This window comes from Crassostrea angulata, chromosome 4 (assembly GCF_025612915.1).
Source record: "Crassostrea angulata isolate pt1a10 chromosome 4, ASM2561291v2, whole genome shotgun sequence".
Lineage (NCBI taxonomy): Eukaryota > Metazoa > Mollusca > Bivalvia > Ostreida > Ostreidae > Magallana > Magallana angulata.
In genome coordinates this window covers 30,997,655-31,023,593 of record NC_069114.1, presented here as the reverse complement: position 1 = coordinate 31,023,593, position 25,939 = coordinate 30,997,655, and the positions used below count along the sequence as shown (strand labels likewise).

At 34.1% G+C, this 25,939-nt stretch overlaps 2 protein-coding genes across 3 annotated transcripts in view; both read left to right on the top strand.

Annotated features, from left to right (window-relative positions):
• LOC128180528 (ATP-binding cassette sub-family C member 4-like) overlaps nt 1–18,456 on the top strand; it is a 28,817-nt gene extending 10,361 nt beyond the window's left edge. Inside the window, exons 8-26 of one of the 2 annotated variants that reach the window (XM_052848650.1) lie at nt 4,598–4,847; nt 6,161–6,277; nt 6,544–6,633; nt 6,848–7,039; nt 8,666–8,847; nt 9,297–9,393; nt 9,801–10,010; nt 10,525–10,700; nt 11,136–11,410; nt 12,158–12,237; nt 12,489–12,639; nt 12,972–13,202; nt 13,559–13,659; nt 14,331–14,522; nt 14,942–15,097; nt 15,490–15,579; nt 15,681–15,853; nt 16,031–16,136; nt 16,264–18,456. In XM_052848650.1, the coding sequence (XP_052704610.1) occupies nt 4,598–4,847; nt 6,161–6,277; nt 6,544–6,633; nt 6,848–7,039; nt 8,666–8,847; nt 9,297–9,393; nt 9,801–10,010; nt 10,525–10,700; nt 11,136–11,410; nt 12,158–12,237; nt 12,489–12,639; nt 12,972–13,202; nt 13,559–13,659; nt 14,331–14,522; nt 14,942–15,097; nt 15,490–15,579; nt 15,681–15,853; nt 16,031–16,136; nt 16,264–16,845 (3,451 nt within the window). In that variant the 3' untranslated portion in view covers nt 16,846–18,456. Of the gene's footprint in view, nt 1–1,092; nt 1,343–4,597; nt 4,848–6,160; nt 6,278–6,543; nt 6,634–6,847; nt 7,040–8,665; nt 8,848–9,296; nt 9,394–9,800; nt 10,011–10,524; nt 10,701–11,135; nt 11,411–12,157; nt 12,238–12,488; nt 12,640–12,971; nt 13,203–13,558; nt 13,660–14,330; nt 14,523–14,941; nt 15,098–15,489; nt 15,580–15,680; nt 15,854–16,030; nt 16,137–16,263 lie in introns of both variants that reach the window. The other variant, XM_052848649.1, reaches the window with a different exon arrangement.
• Nucleotides 18,457–19,478: 1,022 nt separating this feature from the next.
• Nucleotides 19,479–25,870, top strand: LOC128181520 (uncharacterized). The gene is made up of 8 exons (XM_052849946.1): nt 19,479–19,846; nt 20,613–20,777; nt 21,623–21,859; nt 22,265–22,378; nt 23,109–23,423; nt 23,755–23,934; nt 24,264–24,434; nt 25,507–25,870. Exons 1-8 carry the CDS (start codon nt 19,777–19,779, stop codon nt 25,791–25,793), a joined length of 1,539 nt encoding a protein of 512 aa, XP_052705906.1. The 5' UTR covers nt 19,479–19,776; the 3' UTR covers nt 25,794–25,870.
• The last annotated feature ends 69 nt before the right edge of the window (nt 25,871–25,939 follow it).

Below are 25,939 nucleotides of genomic sequence, written 5' to 3'. Positions count from 1 at the left end.
TATAAACAGCTAATTGGATACTTGATTAACATATATATAGTTACGTGTATAGAAGTCTCCTTGCTTGGATCCAATCCCCTCTTTGCTCCCTTTCATATTATGAATACATTACAATATATTACTTTGGAATCCTCCACAGGTTTTAATTCCCCCCCAAAAATATAAAACTTTTTAGATTATTGTACCTACCGTATTAGTGTATGATCCACAAAATTACATGCCCTCAAATCGGTGAAAAAATTGCCATTCACAAAATAAGCCCTCACATGTTTAAGTGATTTTGACATTAAATTGTTCCAACTGTTCACTTGAATGATTTTTTTTGCCAATTTTATTATTCTCCTTGCATATACATGTACATTATATGCATAAAAACCACAGTAAACTTTAGGGTTTGTTTTCCATTAGATTAAATTGGTCGTGCATTTACTGATCCATTGATTAAAATGGCTGACCACTTTTATTGCCCCATAGTGAAATGTCAGTAAAACATTAATGGGTACATAGCACATCTAGTGTTTGCAAAGCCATCATCTAATTATTGAGTGTCTGGTACATATGAATGAAACATAAGGCGACATGAATGAAAGAAAGCCACATATCAAAATCAAATATTATACTTTGACCCAACCATGGATGTGATTTCTCAGCGAACCCCTGATTTCAGCAGATTTGTAAATCAAAATGTTCACTTAGAGATCAATTTGCAGACCCACGATTGAGTGATATTTCCTCATTTTATCTTCTTCAGCCGCCATTCACATCCCTGAATCCAACACAAGAGTTGTTTCTTTATTTTAACTTAAACTGCGCCCGTGAAAAATAGAAAGCCATAAAGTGATAGTCATTTTTCTTTATTTATTCAATATAATAACATGAAATAATATGAAACATCTGTTATTTCTATATAACCGAACTTGCACGAAATCTTGTATAAAAGAAAGCCACATACTCAAAGTTTTGCATCTCATTTTATACAATAACTCCTCAGTTATTTCTATATACCCCCTAAAACTGCACTTAATCTTTCAATCTTTAAATTTTTTTGGCTCTGAATTAAGACTAGATTTTCTCTGCTTCTTTGTCTTCCAGGAGTGAGTCTGGGCGAATAAGAATGAGCAATTACATACGAGCCCTAATCCTGGGGCCCTTCTTGGTCTCCACAAAGTTTGTTATATTCCTGACCTTTGTTGTCTTTGTATACACGGGAGGGACCTTGACAGCCGAGAAGGTTTTCGTGACCATCTCGCTTTACCAGGCCGTACGCTTGTCAACTACCCTATTTATTCCGTTTGCCATCCAATTTATCTCTGAGACCAGGGTTACCATTAAAAGACTAGAGGTTAGTTCATGCACATTTGGTTGTAGGGTGTCCAAGATAAGGGACACACCTCTTTACTTAAAACTCTCAGTCAGTATGAATTCTTTTTCTAATGTCCTCTTTATAATATACGATGGGTTTAATTTCATGGCTATCAAAAAAATCTGGTTGTTGTGTAAATGGTAAATTAAATGACCAACCTCAGATCAATGAAGTGTCAATCAAATGAAATTTCAATTGATGTTTGTCAATAAAGTGGAAAGTCAGTCAAGTGAAGGCCCTGAATATCTCATACCTTTTTGACTAATGGTTCCTGGCTAAATTGACCGATCATTGATCAGGCCTATAAAAAAAAATTGTGTGTTTAGGGTAACACTGTTGAAAAAAGTAGGTGAGGTAGGTAGGGATTTTTTTTTAATTTTATCATATTTTTTTCTTCATGATTCCTAAGAATGTTTGTTTGTGTCATATTTAAAAACAGATTTTTTAATAGAAATAATATAAAATTCACAATCGGATAAAAACAGACATCTAAAAATGGTAGGATCGGGGAATTTTGTAGGTTAGGTCGGATTACCCTAAACACACAACTTTTTTTTAGGCCTCACTGTAAATACAGTAAAGCATGCTTATAGAAATGTGCTGGGGACAGTTAAGCTTTGTTTTAAGTGAAATTCGTCAAGCTTACAACATGTAATAAGGTCAGAGGGAATGAAATCACTTTGCTGTAAATGTCAATTCATTATAAGTGTGTTCGCTATAACCATGTTTTACTGTACTCCCATATTAATCTACTCTTGGTGTAATTCTTCGTTGAACTTTAGTAAGTGTTTTTCTTTTTTGCCTTAGGCTAATGATATTAAGAAAACTTCCATAATGATATCGACAATTTAAATTTTGATTTGCCCTTTATAATTGATTTTGCAGAGAGAAAAAGAAAATCTATGTTTTATTTGTGAATGAATAACAATCAATATATTTCATCAACCCATTTGTTTATTTTGCTGTATTGTTAACTGGCCCACAGGATTGGAGTTATCATTGCCATATGCAACCCTTGGGGTCCTCAGAACAAAATTATCAGATAACTTTGGAAACGAATTGGGTTTGAAGTATTGCTATACAGAAGAGGCATGCCAAATTTGTTGATATAAAGTACTTTAATAATCAATGGTTCTTGAGAGAGAATGAGAGAGAGAGAGAGATATGAGAGATATTTACAGAAGTCTCTGCAAATAATGTCAAGTTATGAACACAGTTGATAATGGTTATTCTATTTAAAGCAGATGCTTCCTGGCTGTTTTGTGTTTAGAACGTTGAGTACTAAATCTTTCTATCTATCCCTGGTCTGTGTGGGTCTGTAGGATTTAACTCAAAACTGCATGTGCATGGAATGAATCTGTTAGATATTTTTGGTTCTAGTATTTCCTTAATCTAAAAAAAAACTTGCTGTGGCCGAAAATTTTTGTCTTCAGCGTGGTATTGTTTTCAATTTTATTAATATGAACCTGGTTTTTTTTTCCATATTTATTTCTTGCATGCTGCAAGCCACATCTACATGTGAATGGTGTGGTATACAAACTTCTGCCAGTAGCCCATGTTATAAAAAAAAAACTTTCAAGTATTACGACCACTTGTCTATCATTCAGTCCATAATTGAATCTTTAAGCATGATGAAATATTAAGAACTTGCATGGGAAATTTTTGATTCCTCTTGAAATATGAATTTTATGACAATGTCAGTATATGTCTAGATTTGAAAACAATAGTGCATATTATAGGCTTTAAGCATATCTTTTTCATATTAAAAATACCGTACATTTAGTAACATCAGTACTTTGTATTTTATCCCCATCCCAGTACCCCCCCCCCCCCCCCTTGTACATGTACTACCACAGGAACTATCGCTATGGCCCTTAATATATCAGAATTATATTAATTACATTGTATATTCAGTAATTCAAAGGTCTCTATGTGGAGTCATGTATCACTGTTTTATGGGTCTTAGGGTTTTTTTTTTCATTTGCTGTAACATTATACACAGTTTAGTAATTTAAATTGTCAGATGATTGAATTTCGGGTGCAGTGGTAAGCAGGACTATTTGCTAGTTGCTGCCCAGATTTCATGAAATCCTCTGTGTTCAAACTGAACAAAAACTACATAACATACTTGAATTCCACCCACTTCTTTATATCACCCATATATTTCAGAATTTCCTCCAAATTTTATTATCAGGTTTAATTAGCATGCAAAGAATAGATTATTATCAGCTAGGTTCCAATGTCACTACTTTTTTTCAGAAGGGAGTCAGTGATAGCTAAATTTGTATGATGATGTTTTAAAAGTGTTATGATTTACATATAGAATATCTGGTGTAAAAAATATAATTTTAAGTTTTAAATTTAAGTAATCATAATTATCTCTCTTATTTTAACCACCTAGCTCATATTTGATCAAATCAGATATCAATGTCTATTTAATTAAGAAATCATTTAAATTTCTACCTATGATATACTATACCATCGTCGGAATCGACAGGTTTTCTAAAACCCATGGGTTCCAACGATGATACTATACTTTATAACAGAACTTTGATAGTTTACCCTGTATAAACCACAAAGCAGTTTTGAGAAAGTGTAAAGTTATGTTATACTTGTCTAAAATAAGTAGAAAATTAATTTATTTCATATAATTGAAATTTCTATAACTTGAAAAAAAAATATGTTCCATTATTTAACAAAATGACATTAGTTGAACAGTCATAAATATTGCACATATGCCTCGATTGTGATGTAGGCAATTTATGTTATAAGATACATGTTTAATATATTTGTTAAGTCAATCAAATAAGGCATTACAAGCAGAATTAAATTATATTAGATTTGAAGGATTCTTATAAATTGAGTAACTGTTAGAAAATGACTCTTTAGGTAGGCACTGAAACATTTTTATTCTTCAAAGTATTTTTTTCAAAGCTTTTCTTTTTTTCAAAAAAATTATCTCAGACCATTACAAATTGTTTTGGGAAAATTAGTCACCGCCAACCAGTTCATCTCAAGTATTTCGTAAAATAAAGTGATCCCCAATACTGCAAATAAAAGTTGGTTTACAGTAAAAAAGGCCAGCTAAACATAATTGCAGATCTTCTTTTCTGTAGTAAAATAAGTTAAGCTAGAAATGGATTTGGATGCTTTTTATGTGAAACTTGAGTAAACAAGTTTTTAAGACATGTGCACTGCTCGGATGACTCTGTGCCTCATGTTGCTGGTTTGTAGGTGTGAACTGAGGTATGTTCAGGCATCAAAGTTCATCTCGGGAGTTCACGCCTCAGTTTGGACAGTGGGTCCTCGTCTCATTTACTTGGCTGTGGTTGTTCCTCCAGCTCTCTTGGGAGTCGTTATCCGCCCGGAACGACTTTACGTCTGTCTTGCTCTGTTGTTTAACTTGACACATTCGTTTCTTGGCTGTTTCTTTCTCGCCATCTCGAGAGCTAGTGAGTCTATGATCTCGTTGAGGAGACTAAAGGTAAGAGTCGACTGCTTTGAATTAAAAGAGGTTCAGATTATAGATGGTTAAATGTCATGAAGAAGTTTTAATAAAAAAAATTTTCTCATGAAAAGATCTCATTCTTGAACAAGATGTTAGAGGAACTATTGAATGCTATTGTATTTTAGAGAGTTAAGCTGAATTTAAGTCATAATTGTATGCTTTATCTTGTATCAATCTTTTAGAATGAAAATTTGCTACTGGTCCTACTGTTGGAAGAAATGAGTTGAATTATGTAGTAAAAATATTGTGGATGTAAAGCTAGTCGTTCAGCCAGCTGTTGATCCATAACAGCTCATTAGTATCTTGTGCCGGCTTTGGTCTTCCTTAAACTCAATTTATATTCATTTTTATTGCCCACTGTAGGAATTTGTTCTCATATAATTCAAAAATAATATCTGTTCCTGTTTTTGTTTTCATTCCATATCTGCATGCAATGTTTAAAAATTTGTTGTATGTTTGATATAGCATGCCATGCAGTACTTTCAATACTTTGATTAATTACTGGAGTGCTTAAGAAAAATTCGGAAATGGATGAGTTGCATAACGTTTAAGTTTATAGCCTGGAAATTGTAAAACAAATTATATCAAAGGGACGCAGTAAAAGAATTTACTTCACTGTTAATTTCAGGTTGATCTGAGGTTGTGTCATAATTTAAAAGCTTGCTTGAGCTATCGGCTCAAGTGAGCTTTTCTAATGACTCATTGTACACAGAGATCTGTCAGTAAAGTTCACATTTTTAACTCCCCCTGAACAATCAGATTAATTTCAGCCACCTTTGCACAATAAAAAATTCTTGCTGTATAATGTTGTATTTTTTTTATTACTGTTAAAGTTGTTACATGTATTTACGTGTAGGGAAAATTTATAGGGTAAGCTTAAAACTGCATAAAATACCATCATGTGTATGGTTAAGTAAAAGTTTAGTCTGGTAAATCATGCATTAGCATATTTAATTCCCATGGAATTGTTTGACTATAGAAGACGCATATTTAACCACCAGACTGAGTGTAAATACTGTGGAATCATTTAAGTTCGCTGGGGGGAGGGGGGCAATTTTTGTGGTTTTGGGGTTTTTTGCTTATTTGTGAGGATGTCATTTCGTTGATGTGTCGATTTTCAGTTTTGGTAAGATAACTAACTCAGCTTTCAAAATTTGTTTCATCGAGGATGTAAATTTGTGGGGGAGGGCTACCCATATTACCACAAAAATTGAGCCACCACGAATTCTAATGAATCTACAGTTACCTTGTTTTACGGTATTGCTTAAAAATCTCCAACTGTATCATAGAATTTCCTTATGCTGGAGGAATTGGACCAAGGATCTATAGAGGATGCATCAGGGTTACGTCCCAAGCCACAAAACTGTTTCATAGAAGTGGACCACCTCTCCGCCAAGTGGGACTCAGTAAGTGGATAATTATTTGGTTGAAGTCTCAGACCATCTATGCAATCTTAAAGTTTAGAAAATTTCGTCTATCTCTCACTAATGTTAGAGTGAGCATGCATTGCTACAATAAGACTTGTCATTGTCATACCTAGTCTAGAAATAAAGTCTTATGTGTAGTTTCGGACTAGCATTGAATCAACTCTCTATTATCATATTTTTGCCTGGCTGAGGGAAATTTAAAAGTATTATGATTGTTGACAATTGATTACTTGTAAATCTTTTAGGAATCGGAACAGCCAACTTTGAGTGACATATCTGTGAGTGTGAAACCAGGGAAACTATTAGCAGTTATTGGACCTGTTGGAGCAGGAAAAGTATGCCTGAAAAATTATTCAGAAAACAAAGAGTAAATTTCTCTCTTATTGTATAATTGAACCTCAATCAATATCTGATTTTTTTCATTTCCATGCTAATTTTGATAATAATTATGATACACTTAGTAAAATATTTATATTTGTATTTGCATATACTCATGAAGATCAAGCTGATGAGGATATTTTTTGAAATAAGTTTTTTAAATTTCTTCAGTCTTCCCTGCTGATGAGTATTCTGCATGAGTTGCCACAGACGGAAGGTAGTGTGAAAGTGCGAGGAAAGATCTCATACACTTCCCAGCAGCCGTGGGTGTTTTCTGCCAGTCTCCGACAAAATATTGTTTTCGGAAACAAGTTTGATAATGCTCGTTACAGCAAGATCATTAAGGCTTGTGCATTAGACAAGGTATATCATCATATACTGGTATTGTACCGGTATATTAAATCAGAAAAGCATTCCTCAATATACTTTATGGAAAATATTTAAGTAAGAAACGGAGCTTTGATGCTACAGATCAAAGAAATAAGTCAAAATAGCTTTTTTTACTACAAAAGAACATGAATTTTGGTACATGTATTTCATATTACAGCTTCAGTTTGCATTAGCTTATATGTGGCTCTTCAAATTTTTGATGCTCTGATGGCTTTTTATTCCTTTTACATGTTAATTTTGGAGAATGCTGTTTTTGTCCTTTAAAGCATTTTGAAAACATTAATCTTCGTATTTATACAACAATTTCTATTTGAAACTTAATATACTGTGGAATCATTAGAATTCATGGAGGCTCAATTTTTGTGATATTCGAGAGTAGCCCTCACCCACAAATTTACATCCTCGACAAAAAATAATTTAAAGACGATTCAGTTTTTATACTGAAACTGAAAACTGATGCATCCACAAAATTACATACCACAAAGAAGCAATAAACCTAAAATCCACAAAAATTGGCTCCCACGAAATTAAATGATTCCACAGTATTAAGCATTGTGTTTGCCCCTCGCTGATTTCATAAACATGTTGGTCATTATCCAATACCCATTTCAATTTCACAGTAATTCATGTATTCCTGTCAATTTCAAGATTGAAATTGTATGTAAGTACTTGTACCGTCCACCTATATACCTAAAGGTATTTCATTATATACCTTTACAATACCTTGTATTCTATCTTTGCACAGTACAAAGAAAATGTTTTTACGGTACCTTTATGTCTTTTGGGCATCGTAAATTTCCATTACTTTTCTCCGCCTCTATTTGTATCACTGATACTGCCATTTGTACATGTACATTTTCCCCATAAATATTCCCTCAAATATTTTATTTTTATCAAATACAAAGTAATTTATATCAATAGATATTTACACAAGTTATTTTTTCCCCCATAATTACTAATTTGTATTATCTTTTTAAATAATCTATTTTATAATTTAATCTAGAATTTTCATGAAATACCACTGAATTTTATTTTCTCATCAAAGACTGCCTAACAGAGCAAATATTGTACCTACATTATAGTATATATGTAGTACAATATAGATGTAAGAATTGTAGATCTTCACACCTGAAGCTTACATATAAAGTAAATCCAGGTTAAAAGGTTGTGGCACTTTGTTATTACAGTTGAACTTTGATATCTCTAACACTGATATCTCAATTACAATGGATATGTCAAAGTGATTTGTAAGTCCCAACCACTTATTTTTTCAGGATTTTACCCTTGATATCTCAAAGTTTTTAAACAGTCCCACCTAGTTCGAGATAACAAAGTTTGACTGTATGTAAATAATTAACTTTTTAAAACAACTACCGTTTCCATTAACTCCATTAAAAAAAATTTGGTTGAAATGTTTTAATTCTGCTTGCAGCTTGAAATGATAAAGTGATTTGTATTGCACGAAAGGATAAATCTTCCAATCAGGCCTTCAATTTTTCTTTTTTTCTTCTTTTACCTTTGCCAAGTAATGACTCAGTTCTTGTGTGTTTATGTATTACCTACACGTATAACAAAGGAAAAAATATGTTCTATATTTAGGACATTGAAGTGATGCCGAATGGAGACAGCACTATGATAGGAGACAGAGGGGTCAGCCTAAGTGGAGGTCAGAGGGCAAGGGTCAGTCTAGCCCGGGCCCTGTACATGGAGGCTGATGTTTATCTACTGGATGATCCACTCAGTGCAGTCGATGCCGTAGTCAGCAGACACCTGTTTCAAAAGTAAGGATCTTTGGAAAAAATTGAAAACTTTATGAATTGTCATCTGTTTTTGTTATAGAGTCCCGCTTATAACAGATAGTTTGGGTATATACATGTAGGGGTCATCATGACCATTTGCAGTTTTTTGCATTAAGTTTTTGTTTTTTGTGAAAATTAGAAACAAAAGTTGCTCATGATCAAGTGATGGGCTTGACATGACATTGACAAATGTCTAGGTTATATCATCATAATTATCAATGTGATCTTTGTTCTCAAATAGCTTGGGAAATAGTTATTCTTCAACAGCTCTAGTTAAAGCAATTGCCTGTGTTACTGTAATAGAATATGTTATGGAAATGCTTTCAATAAAACAGCTAGATTTTATCATTGTGATGTTTATATTGTAAATAAAGTTGAAGTAAAGAAAGTTGAATTTCATTAACTGAATGTGAATTTATATTATTTTACAGGGTTATTAAAGGCATACTGAAAAACAAGCCTGTCATTCTGGTAACACATCAGCTCCACTTTCTGAAAGAGGCAGATGAAATTATCATTTTGAAAGAGGTAATGTATAGTTATTTACAGTCTGAAAAATAGCTAATGTTTAGTGATTTGCCCAATACTACTATCAGACTGGCAAGTAAGATAAGTTACATGTAAAGGGGTTGAAATCATCTTATGTTCTGGTTGGGAAAGAGTTTGAAAAAAGTTGATGAAAAAGATTTGTTGCATTCTTTATTGAGGAATGGGATTGATGTTAGATTCATAAACTGACATGTATTTGAGGAAAGGACTCAATTAATGAATAAATAGACAGTGCATATAATTAATGTTTTTAGCAAATAATTGTGTTAATTCAAAAGTATATATACAAGTAATTAAAAATTTATTCAAATTATTAAGTTTCATGTCTTGCAAAAAAACAAGATGAATTAAAATTAAATTACCTGTATATAAATGTGTCTGCACAGGGTAAGTGTCTGGGCAAAGGAACCTTTGATGAGATGTCAACCTCAGGAATCGACTTTTCCTCCCTACTGCAAACCAATGAGGAAGAAGAAGAGAAAAAAAAACCTCCTGCTGTAGTGTACGAGAGAGCAACCAGTGTGGAGCATGCTCACTCCAGTCTACAGAACATCGGGTCCACTTTCTCCCTTACCTCAATAGGCACAGAATTTGAGGTAAGGTCTGAAAGTTCTATTTTCAGTGAATCTAGTTTTGGTGAACAATGCAGTAATCTTTCTTTGAATCTCTTCATGATTGTTTCTTTAAACAAAAAAATATCTGGGTTTACCGGTATTTTGTGTACTGTATATTTGTTTACAAATTTGATGCTGTATCATTCTATGATATTAGAAATTCATTGCATGAAGGCTTTTAAGATCAATTGTGTTACTGTAAATTCCTAATTAAACGCGAGGAATTAATATCCGCGTAAAATCGCCAGAAGCATCCTTCGCTGATTTTAAAATCTCGCCATTATTTTCTGTGAGTTTAAAACTATAAAAAATAAGGAAAAAAGTTCAACGTTCGCGATTTTATGTTCTCGTTATTTTATACAAACCAGCGGGATCGCGGAATTAAGTACTCGCGTAATATAAGGAATTTACAGTATACATATGTATTACTATTAGTGTGGTTTCTGTTTTAGTAGCCCCAGTGGTTATTTTCATAAATGTTCTTTTCCTTCCTTAGCCTGATCCTGTGAAACTACCAGAAGAGGAAGAAAGGAAGGATGGACAAGTGGGATTGTGGGTATACTTCAAGTACTTCCAGGCGGGATCTGGTCCCATCAAGTTTCCTGTACTGTTTCTCCTTAACGTGATTGCACAGGCTGCTTACATTATCAGTGACTGGTGGCTAGCTAGATGGTAAAGATTTGATTTATTGCAAATCTTTTTTTTTCTTTGAAAGCTAAATTTTCATTTAACTCTTGATTTTATAACATGTTGCAAATTTAGAAATATGTAAACTTTTTAATATGTGTAATTAATTTTCTAGTCTTTTTAAAAGATTGTTATAGTACATTATAATATCAAATAAATTTTTGCATGTTTTAGTTTTAACATTATTGAAAAGATCACAAAAAATCTTGAAGAGATAAAAGATAGTTCATTATATGAATCATGAAATATATATATATATAATTGAATGTATATTATTCATCATGGTATAAAAATAAGCAGTGTTTTCAATTTTCAGCTTGTCCTGATGTAATTTCTTGAAATAAAACTTTATTGATGTTTTATTTAAGTTCACCATGATTTCCTGAAAACTTTACCATGTTATCTTGATTAATTATACAGGGCCAATAATGAGGAAAGAAGAGGAGACATGATTGATCAAGATGCTCTCCTTAGATCTCAAGGAATGAACAATACAAACATCACTATTCCTGACAGCCAGACAGACTTCAATGTGTACGTCTTTTCAGGGATCATTGCATCTGTGTTCATCTTTGGCCTTCTCAGAGCCTTGATGTATTTCAAGGTGGCAGTTGATGCAGCCAAACATTTACACAACAAGATGTTTAGGAGGCTTCTCCGAGTCCCGATCAGATTCTTTGACATTAATCCAGTTGGTAAGACTTCAACTTAGGTTTCCATCCAGCTTAGTTTTAATATAGACATTCTTCACTCCCCAACCCTCATTCTCTCCCTTCCTCCCTCCCTCTTTCTCTTTCCTTTTTTTCTCTCTCTCCTCTTTTTCTCTCTTCTCTTCTCTCTCTTTTCTCTCTCTCTCTCTCTCTCTCTCTCTCTCTCTCTCTCTCTCTCTCATTCATCATCATCATCATCTCTTAAAGGGACTTGGACACGATTTGAGATCAAATCAAAAATTTTATTTTTATTTTTTATGTATAAAATGGTTTACTGGTGCATTTTAAATGATTGACCAAAATATTGAATGTTAAAGTCAAGTTACGAGCGAGATACAGAGGTAAGAATTGGTTGTTATGTAAACAAAGCTTGAGTCTTATAGTTGTTAACAAAAAATGTAATGTAGAGAAATACTGTTATTAAAAAAAAGAAAGATACATTTGATTGAAACTTACACCAATACAACACATATGTAAAAATGACAATATTCGAGCTTTGTTTACAAAACAAAGAATTATGAACTCTGTAACTTGCTTATAACTTGATATTTTACTTTCAAATTTTGACATAGCATTATAAACTTCTATATATATCAGTATAAGCATTGAAAATGGAAAAATAAAATTTGAAAATTTAAAGTCAAATCATGTCCAAGTCCCTTTAAAAAGTTACAAGTCTAAATTGATGATGTATTATTTACATAATTCTTGATTGTGTATTGATATTTTCAGGAAGAGTATTAAACCGCTTTTCCAAAGACACAGGACACATGGATGATAACCTGCCAATCACATTCTTTGATTACATACAGGTAGGACCTCATGCATTGGTAGTAATTTATGCTCTTAAGGTAGCAGCTTACTGGTACATGTAATTACTCAAATATATACCAGGATTCAAAATTCAGTGTCAAATAAAAATCAATTTATCATAGCAAATGTTATTCTGTAAAAAGATTTGTGTTGATGTTCATTAAGAAATAAAGATAAATTAAAATTCAGAAGCAATTATGATACTGATACATTTGCTTTCAGTACTCTCATGACTTTGATTTTGTTGTAGTGTGTTCTGACAATTCTCGGCATCGTCATTGTGGTGGTAGTCATCATTCCGTATGTTTTTGTGTTATTGATTCCAATTCTGATCTTGCTGTACATCACTCGAAGATATCACATCATTACCTCCAGACATATCAAGAGACTGGAGGGAACCAGTAAGTCATGCTAGAGAGTGTGTCTTTTTATAGAGTTCTAGATGTAATGATCCAGTTCTGTGTGTAATGAAGGGACAGTAATAATCAAAGAAGAGAGGGCATATTGCTTCTTATTGGTATTTGATTTTGGGTACAATTGAGCAACTTTTGACAGAGTTTTGCCCCTTGGACTTCCAAAAATTCTTATTTGCAATTTCTGTTCATTTTCTTCACAAAGATCTTCAAGGTAGGGGGGCATAAGTGTTTATCAGACAACTCTTGTTTCCCTTACTTTCACTCTTACATCCAGAAGTCCTGTACTTTCATCAATGATATTTTTTCCCTATATTTAGCCAGAAGTCCTGTGTTTTCCCACCTAAGTGCCTCTCTCCAAGGTCTGCACACAATCCGAGCGCTGCGTGTCCAAGAGAAGTTCTGTGAGGAGTTTGACAACCACCAGAACCTCCACACCGAGTCCTGGTTCCTCTTCTTGTCCTCCAGTCGCTGGCTGGCTGTCCGGCTCGACTGGATGTGTGCCATTTTTATCACCGTCGTGTCTTTTGCCTGTGTCTTTCTTGCCAAAGGTTTGTTTAGAACTTGGAGCTATCCATGATTTGACTGTTCGGTACTTGTTCACAGGTACATAACTTCAAATGAATAATGAGATAAAAATGTGCATGTTGATGGTATTTCATAGTATATATATATACATGTAAATGTCCCCAAAAGGCTTTTAACTTAAATTTTCCATTTTGATTTAGATGATTTTCTTAATGTTGTTCATTATCAGTTCTATCATTTGTATATTCTGTTTTATCATCTCTATTATATTCAATATTTTGCTATGATTATTGATTAATAATGTCTGTTGCTTAAATTTTGAATGTTGTTGTACCGTTTTGCTCATTCTTATATGACGTCGGATGCTTTGTGATTGTAGACCTGAATGCGGGACTGGTGGGTCTGTTGATGACCTATGCCATTATGCTGATGGGGCTGTTCCAGTGGGGGGTCAGGCAGAGTGCAGAGGTCGAAAGTCAGGTCAGAAATCTAGTCAATGATTGGCTTACAGATATATAGACTTTTAACTGAGTCAGATACAGGTGTGGAATGGCTTTTTATACAAGACATGCTTAATCAGAAGACATGAATATTTTTATGATGATATTCATCAGACATGCTCTACATTTTTAAGCTGATGATATATCTACTTAAGTTCATTGAAACATCATAATAAAGTTAACTGTAATAATTCTAATAAATTCCTTAATAATATAAAACATAGATATTTTTAAAGTATAAAACTATAAAATTAATATGAGAATAATTAGTAGGATCTTTGCTGACCAAGGGCTTACAATCTGTTCCTCTCCTGATCTATTGTGACCTCTTGGCTAGCGAAGATGAATTTAATACTGTAAACCAACTTTTATTTGCATGCAAAAAAATATTCGTTAGATTAGCAAGAGCCTTGTGAACATACATGTAAGTCATCGTAAATAAAAGTTGGTCTGCGGTCATCATGAATAAAAGTTAGTCTAAAGTTGTTTTGAATAAAAGTTGGTCTAAAGTCGTTTTGAATAAAGGTTGGTCTACAGTTAGTACAGACTGTATTTGGTTTACAACTGTAAACACTATAGGTATTCAGACAATGAAGTGATGTATACTAACACTTGAATCTATTTTATTTGCTTCTCTGTATATACATGTAGATGATTTCTGTGGAGAGAGTCTTGGAGTACTCTAAACTGGACACGGAGGAGAATCTGGAGTCGGACACACCCCCACCTCCCTCTTGGCCGCAGAACGGGAAAATTGTGGCCAAAAACGCCCGCCTCAGATATGGACCTAACTTACCGTGGGTGTTCCATGGATTGAACTTTGTCATCAATGGCAGAGAAAAGGTTAGATATTGCTCCACCTTAAACTATATGTCATTAATATTTGATAATAAAAAATTTTTGGAGACAAAAAAAAAGAGGGGGAAAAATTTGAAGAGGGCAACATTGCAGCTAGTGCTATAAAAATGAAGGTCCTGTTGCACAGATGTTTCTACAACAATAATGTTTAAGAATAATATACTAGTATGTCAATACTATGATACAAAAAGAAGAGCTATTGATTCAGAAAGTCTTACAGTATTTCCAATGAAAATTTCTTTCATTAACCTGTATCTATATGTAACTGATACCAGTAATGCAAACCTTATTATGTTGTCTACATAATACCATAAAGAATAGTTAACAATATTGCTTCAAAGATTAGAAGCTCGTGCATTTAGACTAGGGGGGATGTGTGCTCTTTATTCACTGAAATGTTGTAGGTGGGACTGGTGGGGCGTACAGGGGCTGGCAAAAGCTCCCTGATCAGCTTGATGTTTAGAATGGCGGAAATCGACGGCTCCATAATAATAGACGATGTGGATACACAGAAGATTGGCCTCCATGAACTGAGGAACAAGATCTCCATTATTCCACAGGTACCGGTATATAAAACTATACTTGTATTGTTTGTAAATTCTGAAGCATCCTTTGAAAGTGACTTGGTGAGTTTTTAATATTTTCAGATTTTTAGCCAGAAAGTACACGTAAAAGATTATAATATTTTTTGAAATTATGTATTCTGTAATTCTATAATGTTTGTGATAGCATATATGGTATGTTTCATATGATATAATGAAAATTACAAGTCTCTCTTGTCATATTGCATCAACACAGATTTGGATATGGTGCAAGATGATAGCAAAATCATTTATTACCAATATTTATCAGGAATATGAGTACAGTAGTTTTGGGGGTTTTTTTTTTACATTTTTTAATATTTATCCATGAATAAAAAAAATTCTGATAATATTTTTTTTTGCATCCATAGGACCCTGTTTTATTTACTGGTCCCCTGCGTAAAAATTTGGATCCTTTTGGAGAATCTTCTGATGAACAGCTGTGGAAAGCCCTAGAAGAGGTACATGATAATGAATTTATAGATCTCTTTCACTTCTCTATTACTCCTGTATCTTTCCCTAAGGCAAAACTGTGACATATACAATATCTTTTTAATACCAGGTTCAGTTGAAGTCTGCTGTGGATGATCTTCCTGGGCAGCTGGACTCTGAAGTGTCTGAGGGTGGATCCAACTTCAGCGTGGGTCAGCGTCAACTGATCTGTCTGGCAAGAGCCATTCTTAGACAAAATCACATACTGATGATTGATGAAGCAACAGCAAATGTCGACCCAAGGTACGGAACTTCTGGTCATATACAACATATTTGGTTGATAAAATGCCTTCATTGGCAATTAGTACAGTTTTTATTGAATGCCTCAAATTTTGCAATTTATAAGTTTATGAATAATAAAAATAATAAAATATCAACAACCAAAATGGAGTGTATTACTGTGTTTCTGCATTCTTTCAGGACTGACAGTCTTATCCAGAAGACCATTCGTGAGAAGTTCAAACAGTGTACAGTCTTAACTATTGCACATCGTTTGAACACTATCATGGACTCTGATAAAGTCATGGTAGGTAGAAGGACATTCTTCATTATTTATTAAAATTGAGTAAACAATACATTTTTTGCAAGTACATTTATGGTGACAATGAAACATGTTGCTGGATTTATCCTTGATTCCATGTTTATGTTTTTAGGTTCTGAATGAAGGAAATGTGGTGGAATTTAACCACCCACATGTTCTGCTACAAGACACAGAGGGATATTTCTACAAGATGGTGCAACAAACTGGTAAAGGAGAGTCCCAGAAACTCCTCGACATCGCAAAGTCCACCTACAGCAATATTCCGCCAGAAAATCGCCCTGCTCTCTTTACAGAGAGTGAAAGTGTCACAGCAGATGACATCTACTTGTCCCAGGGTGACAATGGTGTGAACTCTGATAGGGCTAATCATGTGATAAAGAATCAAGATGGAGGTGTCTCTTTACCTAATGGGGTTGTGAATGATGATAATGATGATGATGATGAAAACATTGATGAAACAGAGACAAGTTCTCTCCTGACTTCCAATAATCGTCAAGAACCCGATAATGTCGCTAGTCTTTCTCTTTCTCCTGACAAAGATTCCATGCCCCTAGTCAAAAAGGAGGACCTGCCCATTGAATCCTCAAGCCCTATCCACCATGAGAAGGATTCTACGCCTGGAGCACCAAATGAAGATTCCAATGAGACCTCGGAGACAACGGAACTTTTGATTTCTGAAGATGATAGGGATTAAAGCATTATTGGTTGAATTGAGAGAGTTTTTTGCGTAGTACAGAAAAATGTTTTTTAATGGTACACAAAATCAGAGGCAGGTTCCCTAGAAGTGCTTTAATATTTTTTAGATAGAACATTTACGTTTTACATTTAGATACCAAAGAAAAGGTGTTTTTATGTTGATGTATCTTTGTATAGTTACAAGTATCAAAGTACATGTAATGTTTGCATATTGTAAACTTTAATGTAAGAAATGTGATTTTTAGTTGTACAGTAGTTTTAAAAAAGGGGAATGCCTTAAGAATGTTTATTTTCTGGTTGTTTTCTTTTTGTTTTGCTCTGACACAAAAAAATGTTCATAGTATTACTTACATGTATTTATATACAGTCATTATATGTAACCGGTACACTTCTTTATAATCAATAGAAATTGAAAGATTTTATATTTTGATAATGTTTCATTCAGTACTTAATTGGTAAATTAAAGTATACAAAATAACTAATTTCAAACAAACGCTGATCAGAATTCTAAATTGTTACTTGTACCGCTTTCTGGACTCAATCTCTGCTTTTGATTTCATGACTTTTTTTACCTCCCACTTTTGAATCGCCAGTAGCTATCATTTATGCTGTACATGTATTTAAAAACTAAGGACCATCCTGGTTGATCTATTTAAACCATACACATGACAAATTAATTTTGTGGATTTTTTTGATCCGGTATTAGCAACCTACTTTAAATAGACATCCTTATTTTACTGACATTTTCCATATTTTTGCCTACCCGGTAAAATGTATGTATTGAATACTCATACACATGTGGAGAATGTGTATAGTTGAAATTTACTTCAATACCCGGTATATGATTGACAAGTGTGTTATGCTAATCATTGGAGAAAGGGGATGCCTGAATATACTAGTTTTGTATTCCCCAATAAGCTGTACCTTTCCATATGTATTATATATGAACTTTATAATATTTACATGTAAACAATTCTACTTATCATAATAGAATGTACAAGGGTATACATCAACATATGTACACAATATATTGTTATGAAGCATTATTGAAAAAAATATACTAGTATATAAGCCTGTAGGCACCTTTCGTTTTCTAGATCTTTTCGTTTTGGATGATAATAATCTTCTAAGAATTCGGAAGAGATTTGGCTTGAGCTATATGAATCTCCTCTCATATTATCCCCCCCCCCTCAACTCCACTAATGTCAGCCAATTCCATGAACATCTTTATCTTTGAAGAAACATTATTTACATGCAAATAATTGTTGTTGATTCATTCAATATCATTCTGGAGTTTTCTTCTTACTGTATCCCAATCAAGCAAAACAGCTAGAAAATGTTTTAACACAGATTATCTGAAAATGTTGCTGTGGAATACTGTTAATTGACACAATTACAATGGAAGTCTATATTACTATATTGTCTGTTTTTTTCGTTATGGGGTATGGCCAGTGAAATGAAGATTTATGTATCATGTTGAAACATATCTCTGTTTGTGGTTTTGATTTACTGATAATTATATGTCTTTTATTTCGAGAAGCTGGTTGAAAAAAATATAGAAAACAAATAAATATTTCATTTATCAAAATACTTGTGTGACTTTACCCGATTGTTCACTTTTTTAAAATTTACATGACACTTGATATGCAGGCTTTAAGCACGATAAATGCTCAGACCATTTGTAGCTAGACTTTAATTTTGTGGTGCAGTCGCAACTTCTTGGGCCTTTCCAACAAGCGGAATTTTTTTTGTCGGAAAGTCCGGAGAAGTTGTGCTTGGTTGTGGGGATGACAAGTGTGTTACAAGATTGTAAGGTTTCAATCTCATATAACTAGGAAGCTTCAATCCTAGCCAATTACAGAACTTATCCATCAATTAAAGAAAATGGGATTTTTGGTTTGCTCACCGGAAAGGTCGGTGCTTTTATGTCACATGACACGAGGACATCCTGACATTTCTCGTAAAAAGCACAAGACAAGTTCGTATGAATGCGGTGCAGACCTAACAAATATACCAAATTACGGTAACTTTTACTGAAACATTACGAAAACTGCAGAAGCCACCTTATGGTCACGAATATACATGAACATGTATTGTTCAATCTCCAGACGGTTGATTTTTCCGCGAATTATTATTTAACATAACGCTAGTTCTAAGTCCGATAAGCGCACTCCGTATGCAAATTGACTGAAGAAATTGAAATATTAATATACAAAATATATGTATGATATACTAGTATGCACAGGCTAGGGACTTTTTTAGAAAAATTGCTATGATACTTTTAACTAAATAAACAAAGTCGTTGGGACCACCCAGGAATATGGAGTCGATGCATGTATCTCTTCCCAAACCCCCTCCCCTTTATTTCGCAAGGAGGTTGCAAGCCAAGGTTCGACAAGTTGGCTATCTCAGTGTGAGCATCGAAAGTCAAACCAAACTGAAAGCTTGAGTGCAGTAAGGTTCAAAATTGATTGAATAGAATTACTTTTCACTATAAGTTTTTCTCGATCATCCACAAATGAGATTGATATTCTTTGAAAAAAAACATGTTGCTGTCTATTGGTAATTTGCAATTAAGGTGTTTGTTAGCGATGTTAAAGGACTTGAAAGTGTTTGGCAGAAACAAAATGCAATAAGGGATATGTCTTGTAACTAAACAGCGTGTGAAAATTCTGCGATCAGCTTTAGATATTGGATTACACTGTACGCTTCGCCGCTATTCGTTTTGGTAAAAACATCGGAGAAAAAGACAGAACCTCTTAGATGTTTTAATAGCGTTATTTCGCAGGAACAGTTCGGGATTATCAATTCGTCGCCATTAACGGAGGATATTGAACAGTTTTTCACTTATCAACCCTTCCTACTCCTTAGCTTACTACTCATCTCTGAAGGAATGAATATACGAAGTGCTACATGCAGATCTTGATATATGTTTACAATGGACACCAGGGGTCGAGTTACACTCGTTTTCCTCTGCAGTTTTGGAACCGGAGCATTTGGTAAAATCCATTTATTCAAAATTCTCAAAATTATTTTCTTTTGCATTCAAAAATTGAAATTAACAGAAATTAAACAGTGTATTTTATCGACACATAAATCAGGTATAGTAGAAAGAGAAGTTTTATAAACAATAAGTTGTGTTTGATTTGTGCGCTCTTCGATGCCTACTGGACTTTGACACGATTTTATGTCAATATTTTACTAATTTCTATTTTTTATTAATAAAATGGTTACTTGCGCATTTTGAATGATTGGTCAAAGTTAAAAGTCAAGTTACAAGAGATACAATAGCAAATATTCATTGTTCGAGTCATATTTGTTTACAAATAATGTAAAGTATGGAATTACCATTTCTTTAAAAAAAATGATTCGTGGCAAACAAGGTAAGCCGATTCAATTTTTTTTTTATAAATAATATATTATCAACAGACGAAAGCAAGATTTGATTGAAACTTAACCAATGATGCAAATATGTAAACTATAACACACGGCTTGAGCTTTGTTTACAAAACAAAGAATTTCAAATTCTGTATCTTGCTTATTTGCATTATCTATCCATGAATTTTGTTTTAAAAATTCTTATACCTTTAACAACGATACGAACTGAAAACCGGACTCTGACCAGCGTTGTAATGAATTGAGTTAGAATATGCTATTTAAAAAAAATCATCAATGAGAAAGATTAAAACTTCGACGTAAAATTCATTTTCATTATTTATTTACTTCAACAATTCACACTTTTAAAAGGTGTTGCTTTCTTTGAAGGTTCCATGAATGTCGCATTCTCTGGGAGTCACGCAGCACTGGACGGGAATCTAACGACTTGTAACAACAGCACAACGAATATAACGGCGTACACCTACATGTACAAACTGACTCTGGCGACCGAATACGTCATCTCAAGAATCAACATAGACTACAGACACGGACGTTAGTATACGTATCGTCTTTTATGTATGGTCATTTTGGTTATATTTGAACTGCCATTTTAGTTTTCTGTTGTGAGTGAGAGAGAGAGAGAGAGAGAGAGAGAGAGAGAGAGAGAGAGAGAGAGAGAGAGAGAGAGAGAGAGAGAGAGAGAGATAGGAGAGAGAGAGAGAGAGAGAGAGAGAGAGAGAGAGAGAGAGAGAGAGAGAGAGAGAGAGAGAGAGAGAGAGAGAGAGAGAGAGAGAGAGAGAGAGAGAGCTGCCAGCAATGAGTTGAAATCCAGAATTATATCTTGTTCTGACGTGCATCTGTTTTTAAAAAGTTAATTATTTTACTGAATATCAACACATATAAGCTTCGAAGTTTTTGAAATGTTGAACCCATTTAGATACATGTATTATACGAAGGTATTTTTTAAACTTTTTATTTAAATTTTGTATTCTCATTGAGCATCCAAATTGATATCTGTGTTGAAGTTGGTGAAACCTTAATGAAATCAAAAGCCTGATTCCGTTGGCATTTTGATGACCATGCATGTGCTTAAGGATATTGTTTTGTCAACAATAAAATCTACCTCGATTTTTTTAAAATAATTATTTATTATATGGTTTGTTAAGCTATAAACTTTTACATAGTAACGAAAAAATCCAAATATTTTAGCTTTTATAGTTAACTATTTTCCCGTATATTTTTTTTGAGCTCTTCTTCTAAAGAAAACCAATATAGTCCAAATATGGCAACAACCATCCATCCCTCTTAAAGGCCCCGTTTGATGCTCGGATTGGTCAATTCTCTACATTAAAAAAAAGGGAGAATGGTTGCATATAAAAAGATGAAATTTGTTTCAGGGACCGACGAACTTTCCGGATTTTCCCTTTTCTTGGGACTGAATTGTAGCGACCTCTCTTTCGTTTATCAGCATTCAGGCCCAGCCATTCTAAGCACCCGGGTCTCCCTCACGTTCCAAGCTAATGCTCCAAAAGTAGCAAGCTGTATCGGTTACTTTAACAACAGGACCATCAACAGCGTACCATCCGGATACAGTCCTCACGCCAAAGTGGATATCTGCAATTTGGAGGTTCTGGGTGAAGCATGAATTTCATGAACTAGAATCATTAGAGGATCAGTAAATCATATGTTGTGTTGTGACCAATTTCAAAAAAAAAATGGCGCTTTTTTGTTTAAATTTTCATTGATTAACCGCACCTACCAAAGAATTTCAGCCCACTTGCGTCATTTAAGTTTTAATATAATTGGTTATCATAATAAATAACAGATATGTTTCACAAGTAAAAATCAATAACCATCATTTTCAAATTGTCACTGAAAAATAAAACTGTCCGCCAAAGACTAAATAGAAGATTGTTTATTTGGTCACACACGTCACACACGTTAAACGTTTGTCATACCCAGTATTGTTTTTTATTAAATCTTTTATTCCCTAACGTGGAAGAAAGTTTTGATTATTTACTGATAGTATTTGTTCATAGGTTGTCGTCAAGGGTTTTACGGCCGTGGTTGTTCTTATCGTTGTCCGTCAGTTTGTGAAGACATGTGTAACCCTGACAACGGAAAATGCTTGGATGACGTCAGCGTCATAGATCGTAAGTGTTTAAAACTAAAATCCTATATCTGATGCTGAAATTGCTCAATGCTATTTACATTTCCTTTAAGGGTGCTGGTATAATCATCTGAAAACCAATGAGAATCTTTCAATTTGTTATGAAAACCACGTGCAGGTCTGATCGGTGTTCAAGGTCCGACGCGAAGATCCCATTCCAAACCACAGAGTCTCCAAAAATGGAACTATGTGTCTTACCTATACTAGTACTCTGTCCCGAGTTTTTGCTTCCACCACTTTTTGATTGATATTTCGATGATGATAAATTCCTTTGGGCTCAAACTACGTTCATCCACTAATATGAAAAATGTTCAGATTATCTCTTTTGAAACGCCCCCTCTAACGCTTAAAAAGTGTTCGGGGATTTTGGCATTGCATAAGCCAATGATTAGTCCGGATGATAACGTTGAAAAATTCCGCGAGGTGTCCCGAGTACTTCCGATTGGGGAAAAAATGTAAACATTTCTCATTAGAAATCTCCGTAAGATATTTGTTTTCCTTCCTGTAAACTTTTATGGGTGAAACGGGATAATTTATCAATGACGATATCTTGGATATTTTCCATTTCATCGATTTCAACTGTACTTCTTTTACAGGTATGTGTATTTTTATTAAAAATCATCTAAATGTGACGGAAGCAATAACTTGGGAAAGACTTTAGAATGGTTTTTAGTCGTGTTAATATATGTGTGAACTTTGTTTTTATTTCACAGAGGAGTATATCGAAGTTCTCTGTCCAAACCCTGGTTATCTACAACAATCGATTAGTGTTATATGTGTGGAAGAAACTCCGTCCACGCCGGTGATTAGTGCCACCCACTACAGCAGTAGCAACACCACCATGGTCTGTCCACCGCAACTTTTTCCTATCACTTCACCGTGTCTTGGCTCCTTCAGCGACGTCAACTTCTGTGAAAACAGTACAGTAGCTGACATATGTACCATCGATAGCGAGGACATTCTGAACAAAAGCGTGGTGTCCTGCCCTGGTTCAGAAGTCGCACTCAGACTTCATTATCGCTGTAAAAGTAGGTACATTTATTGTCAGTTATTGTTTCGTTAGATTTTTTATTACAAGAAAATGGTTCACTGAGTTGAGAAGAGAGAGAGAGAGAGAGAGAGAGAGAGAGAGAGAGAGAGAGAGAGAGAGCGAGAGAGAGAGAGAGAGAGAGAGAGAGAGTTTCTATTGGCAACTTTAATTATAAGGCAATACCTCAATCATACCGATCCTAATAAGGAAATTTAAAACGGCTGATAAATATAGGGTTTAAACGTTATACAATACTTGTACACCGTTTTAAATTTTCTTAACTTTAACATATGTTATGGTAGATATTTTTCTAATATAACGATTAACAGAAGTATGCCCTATCACAACCATCGAAAAAACAGTTCCTTTTGCCATACTGCTCGAAGCCAACCAATCCGGTGCGCTCGTTCTCCACTACCAGTGTAACCCGGGCTATTTTTCTTCGATTCTTGACGTGTATTGTGACAGTGAAACTCTAGTCTGGCTCGGTCCGTTTCCAAAATGTGAGAGTAAGGACGTTTTTTTTTTAAATTGATAGATTTCATCTGACAATATTTTGTTCTTGCTTTTCTTTTTGCTCTATATTGCAAATGCATAGAGTTCACATTTTTGGATAAATATTGAAATATATAAAATAATTGTAGTTTATAGTTCTAGACAAATAACCAGAAACATTTTGTCATTGATGATAATTTTAACAGTCGCTAAGATGACTTTTATGCACACATCAAATGGGAAGTTACGTGCCTGTAATGTACTCAGGTGTTACTGTCAAGACTTAGGGACCTCTTGTATTTTCAAAGAAATGTAATGGGAAGAACCATAATTTTTCTTAAAGGAAGCTGCGCATTGACTGACATTGACAAGGACGTGAGTAACGCTGAGTGGTGGAGCAATAATACACACCTAGTATACACCTGTCATGCGGGGTACTCCGTGCAAGGCGGGAACTTATTGCGCTACTGTACACCAAACGGAGAGTGGAGCGGCCAACCGCCAAGTTGTACAGGTAGTTTTAACACCCCTGCGAATGTTATTGTCATTTAAATTTTAGACCACGTGGTTTTATTTGACCCTTTCAGTTTCGCAGTAAAAATCGTGCCTCGTGTTTATAGTCTATTTTAGAGAATCTAGGTACTTGTATTCAAATGTAAATTCTAGAGGTTTATTGATTTTAGACCTTATTTTTATTAATTGGTGGATAAAATGTGTTCTAGAAATAAATGTGACAATACAAAAAATAGTATTTTTTCTGCTGTTGCGACAATTATCATGCGTAGTAGAGATCCCCCCTAAGAATTAATTTTCGATCCGCGCCTAACCTAGTAATAACATCAATAGTGAAACAGACTGTACTATTTTATGCAGAATGTTCATTGAAAATGGCACGATACACTAAGTTTTTATCCAAAACATTCACCCATTATTTTTTTTTAAAAACATGGTATTTCACACAACAAGCATTAAACATGGCTATGATTTTATTAAGCAACCCAATGTTTATATTATCAACCACTCTACACGTGGTTGTACACGAACGATAACTCTGTTCTGAATATCATCGTTTAATTAAAAAACTGCTAGATAGTGAAATAAGACATACATCTTAAAATATGTTGATGTTTTAACATAAATCAAAGTAGAATATGATATGAAAATCAACCAGTACTTACGTATTTTGAGAATATTATCCGAACATTTATACTTCCGCTCGAAATTTCACAGGTACTGGACAAATCTCGGTGAAGTCTCGTGAACTTTCATTCGATTTCGATTCGATTTGGATTTATTACATACTTAGCAACGATAAAGAAAACATTCCGAACACATTCGCAGGGGTGTTTAAGTCATCAATTTAAAATAGCCTGAAGATTTTTCAATACCAATGAGTTGTATGGGTTTTTTCATATCTTATGAAAAATATGGATATACGAGTATATTGAACCTTATTGAATATGGTTTAAATAGTTAAATAGTATTTCAGTATATTCAGAGTGATAAAAAAAATTGCCATCGTTATCAAAATATCGTGTAAAGTACTTGTTTTTCCCCTGAAAATAAAATATTGTGTATTCATGTAGAGATCACGTGTCAATGTCTTTGCGACATACCATCGGTCGATCCGTCCACACTGAATGGTTCAGCGGCCCTAATCCAGAAGATTGAGGAGATCAAGTCCACGCTGACTGTGGATCGCCGGACCACCTCCAAGTTCAACCGGAGCAGGGAGAGCGCCCCGGACCCACGCCTGTCCGCCCGGGGGATCGGGTTTGGGGTGGGGGTCACTATTTTGACCATTATTGTCTGTTTGATTTGCATACCAGATATTCCAAAGTTAGTTCAGGATATCAGGTTTGGGTGTTCATGATGCACTAGTAAAGTTGAATTAGCAAGAGATGAACTTCTTGAACGAAAAGTCATCATCCATGCATTACGATATATATATATATATATATATATATATATATATATCTATATCTATATCTAATTTAGAAGGATCAGTATTGTTGAATA

What these genes read in the sequence shown, in the direction of transcription:
- LOC128181520 (XM_052849946.1), top strand. Translation starts at nt 19,777, where the DNA reads ATGTTTACAATGGACACCAGGGGTCGAGTTACACTCGTTTTCCTCTGC. An exon ending in CATAGACTACAGACACGGAC is followed by an intron (nt 20,778 to 21,622) that starts GTTAGTATACGT and finishes AATTTGTTTCAG; the next exon opens with GGACCGACGAACTTTCCGGA. An exon ending in TGACGTCAGCGTCATAGATC is followed by an intron (nt 22,379 to 23,108) that starts GTAAGTGTTTAA and finishes TTTATTTCACAG; the next exon opens with AGGAGTATATCGAAGTTCTC.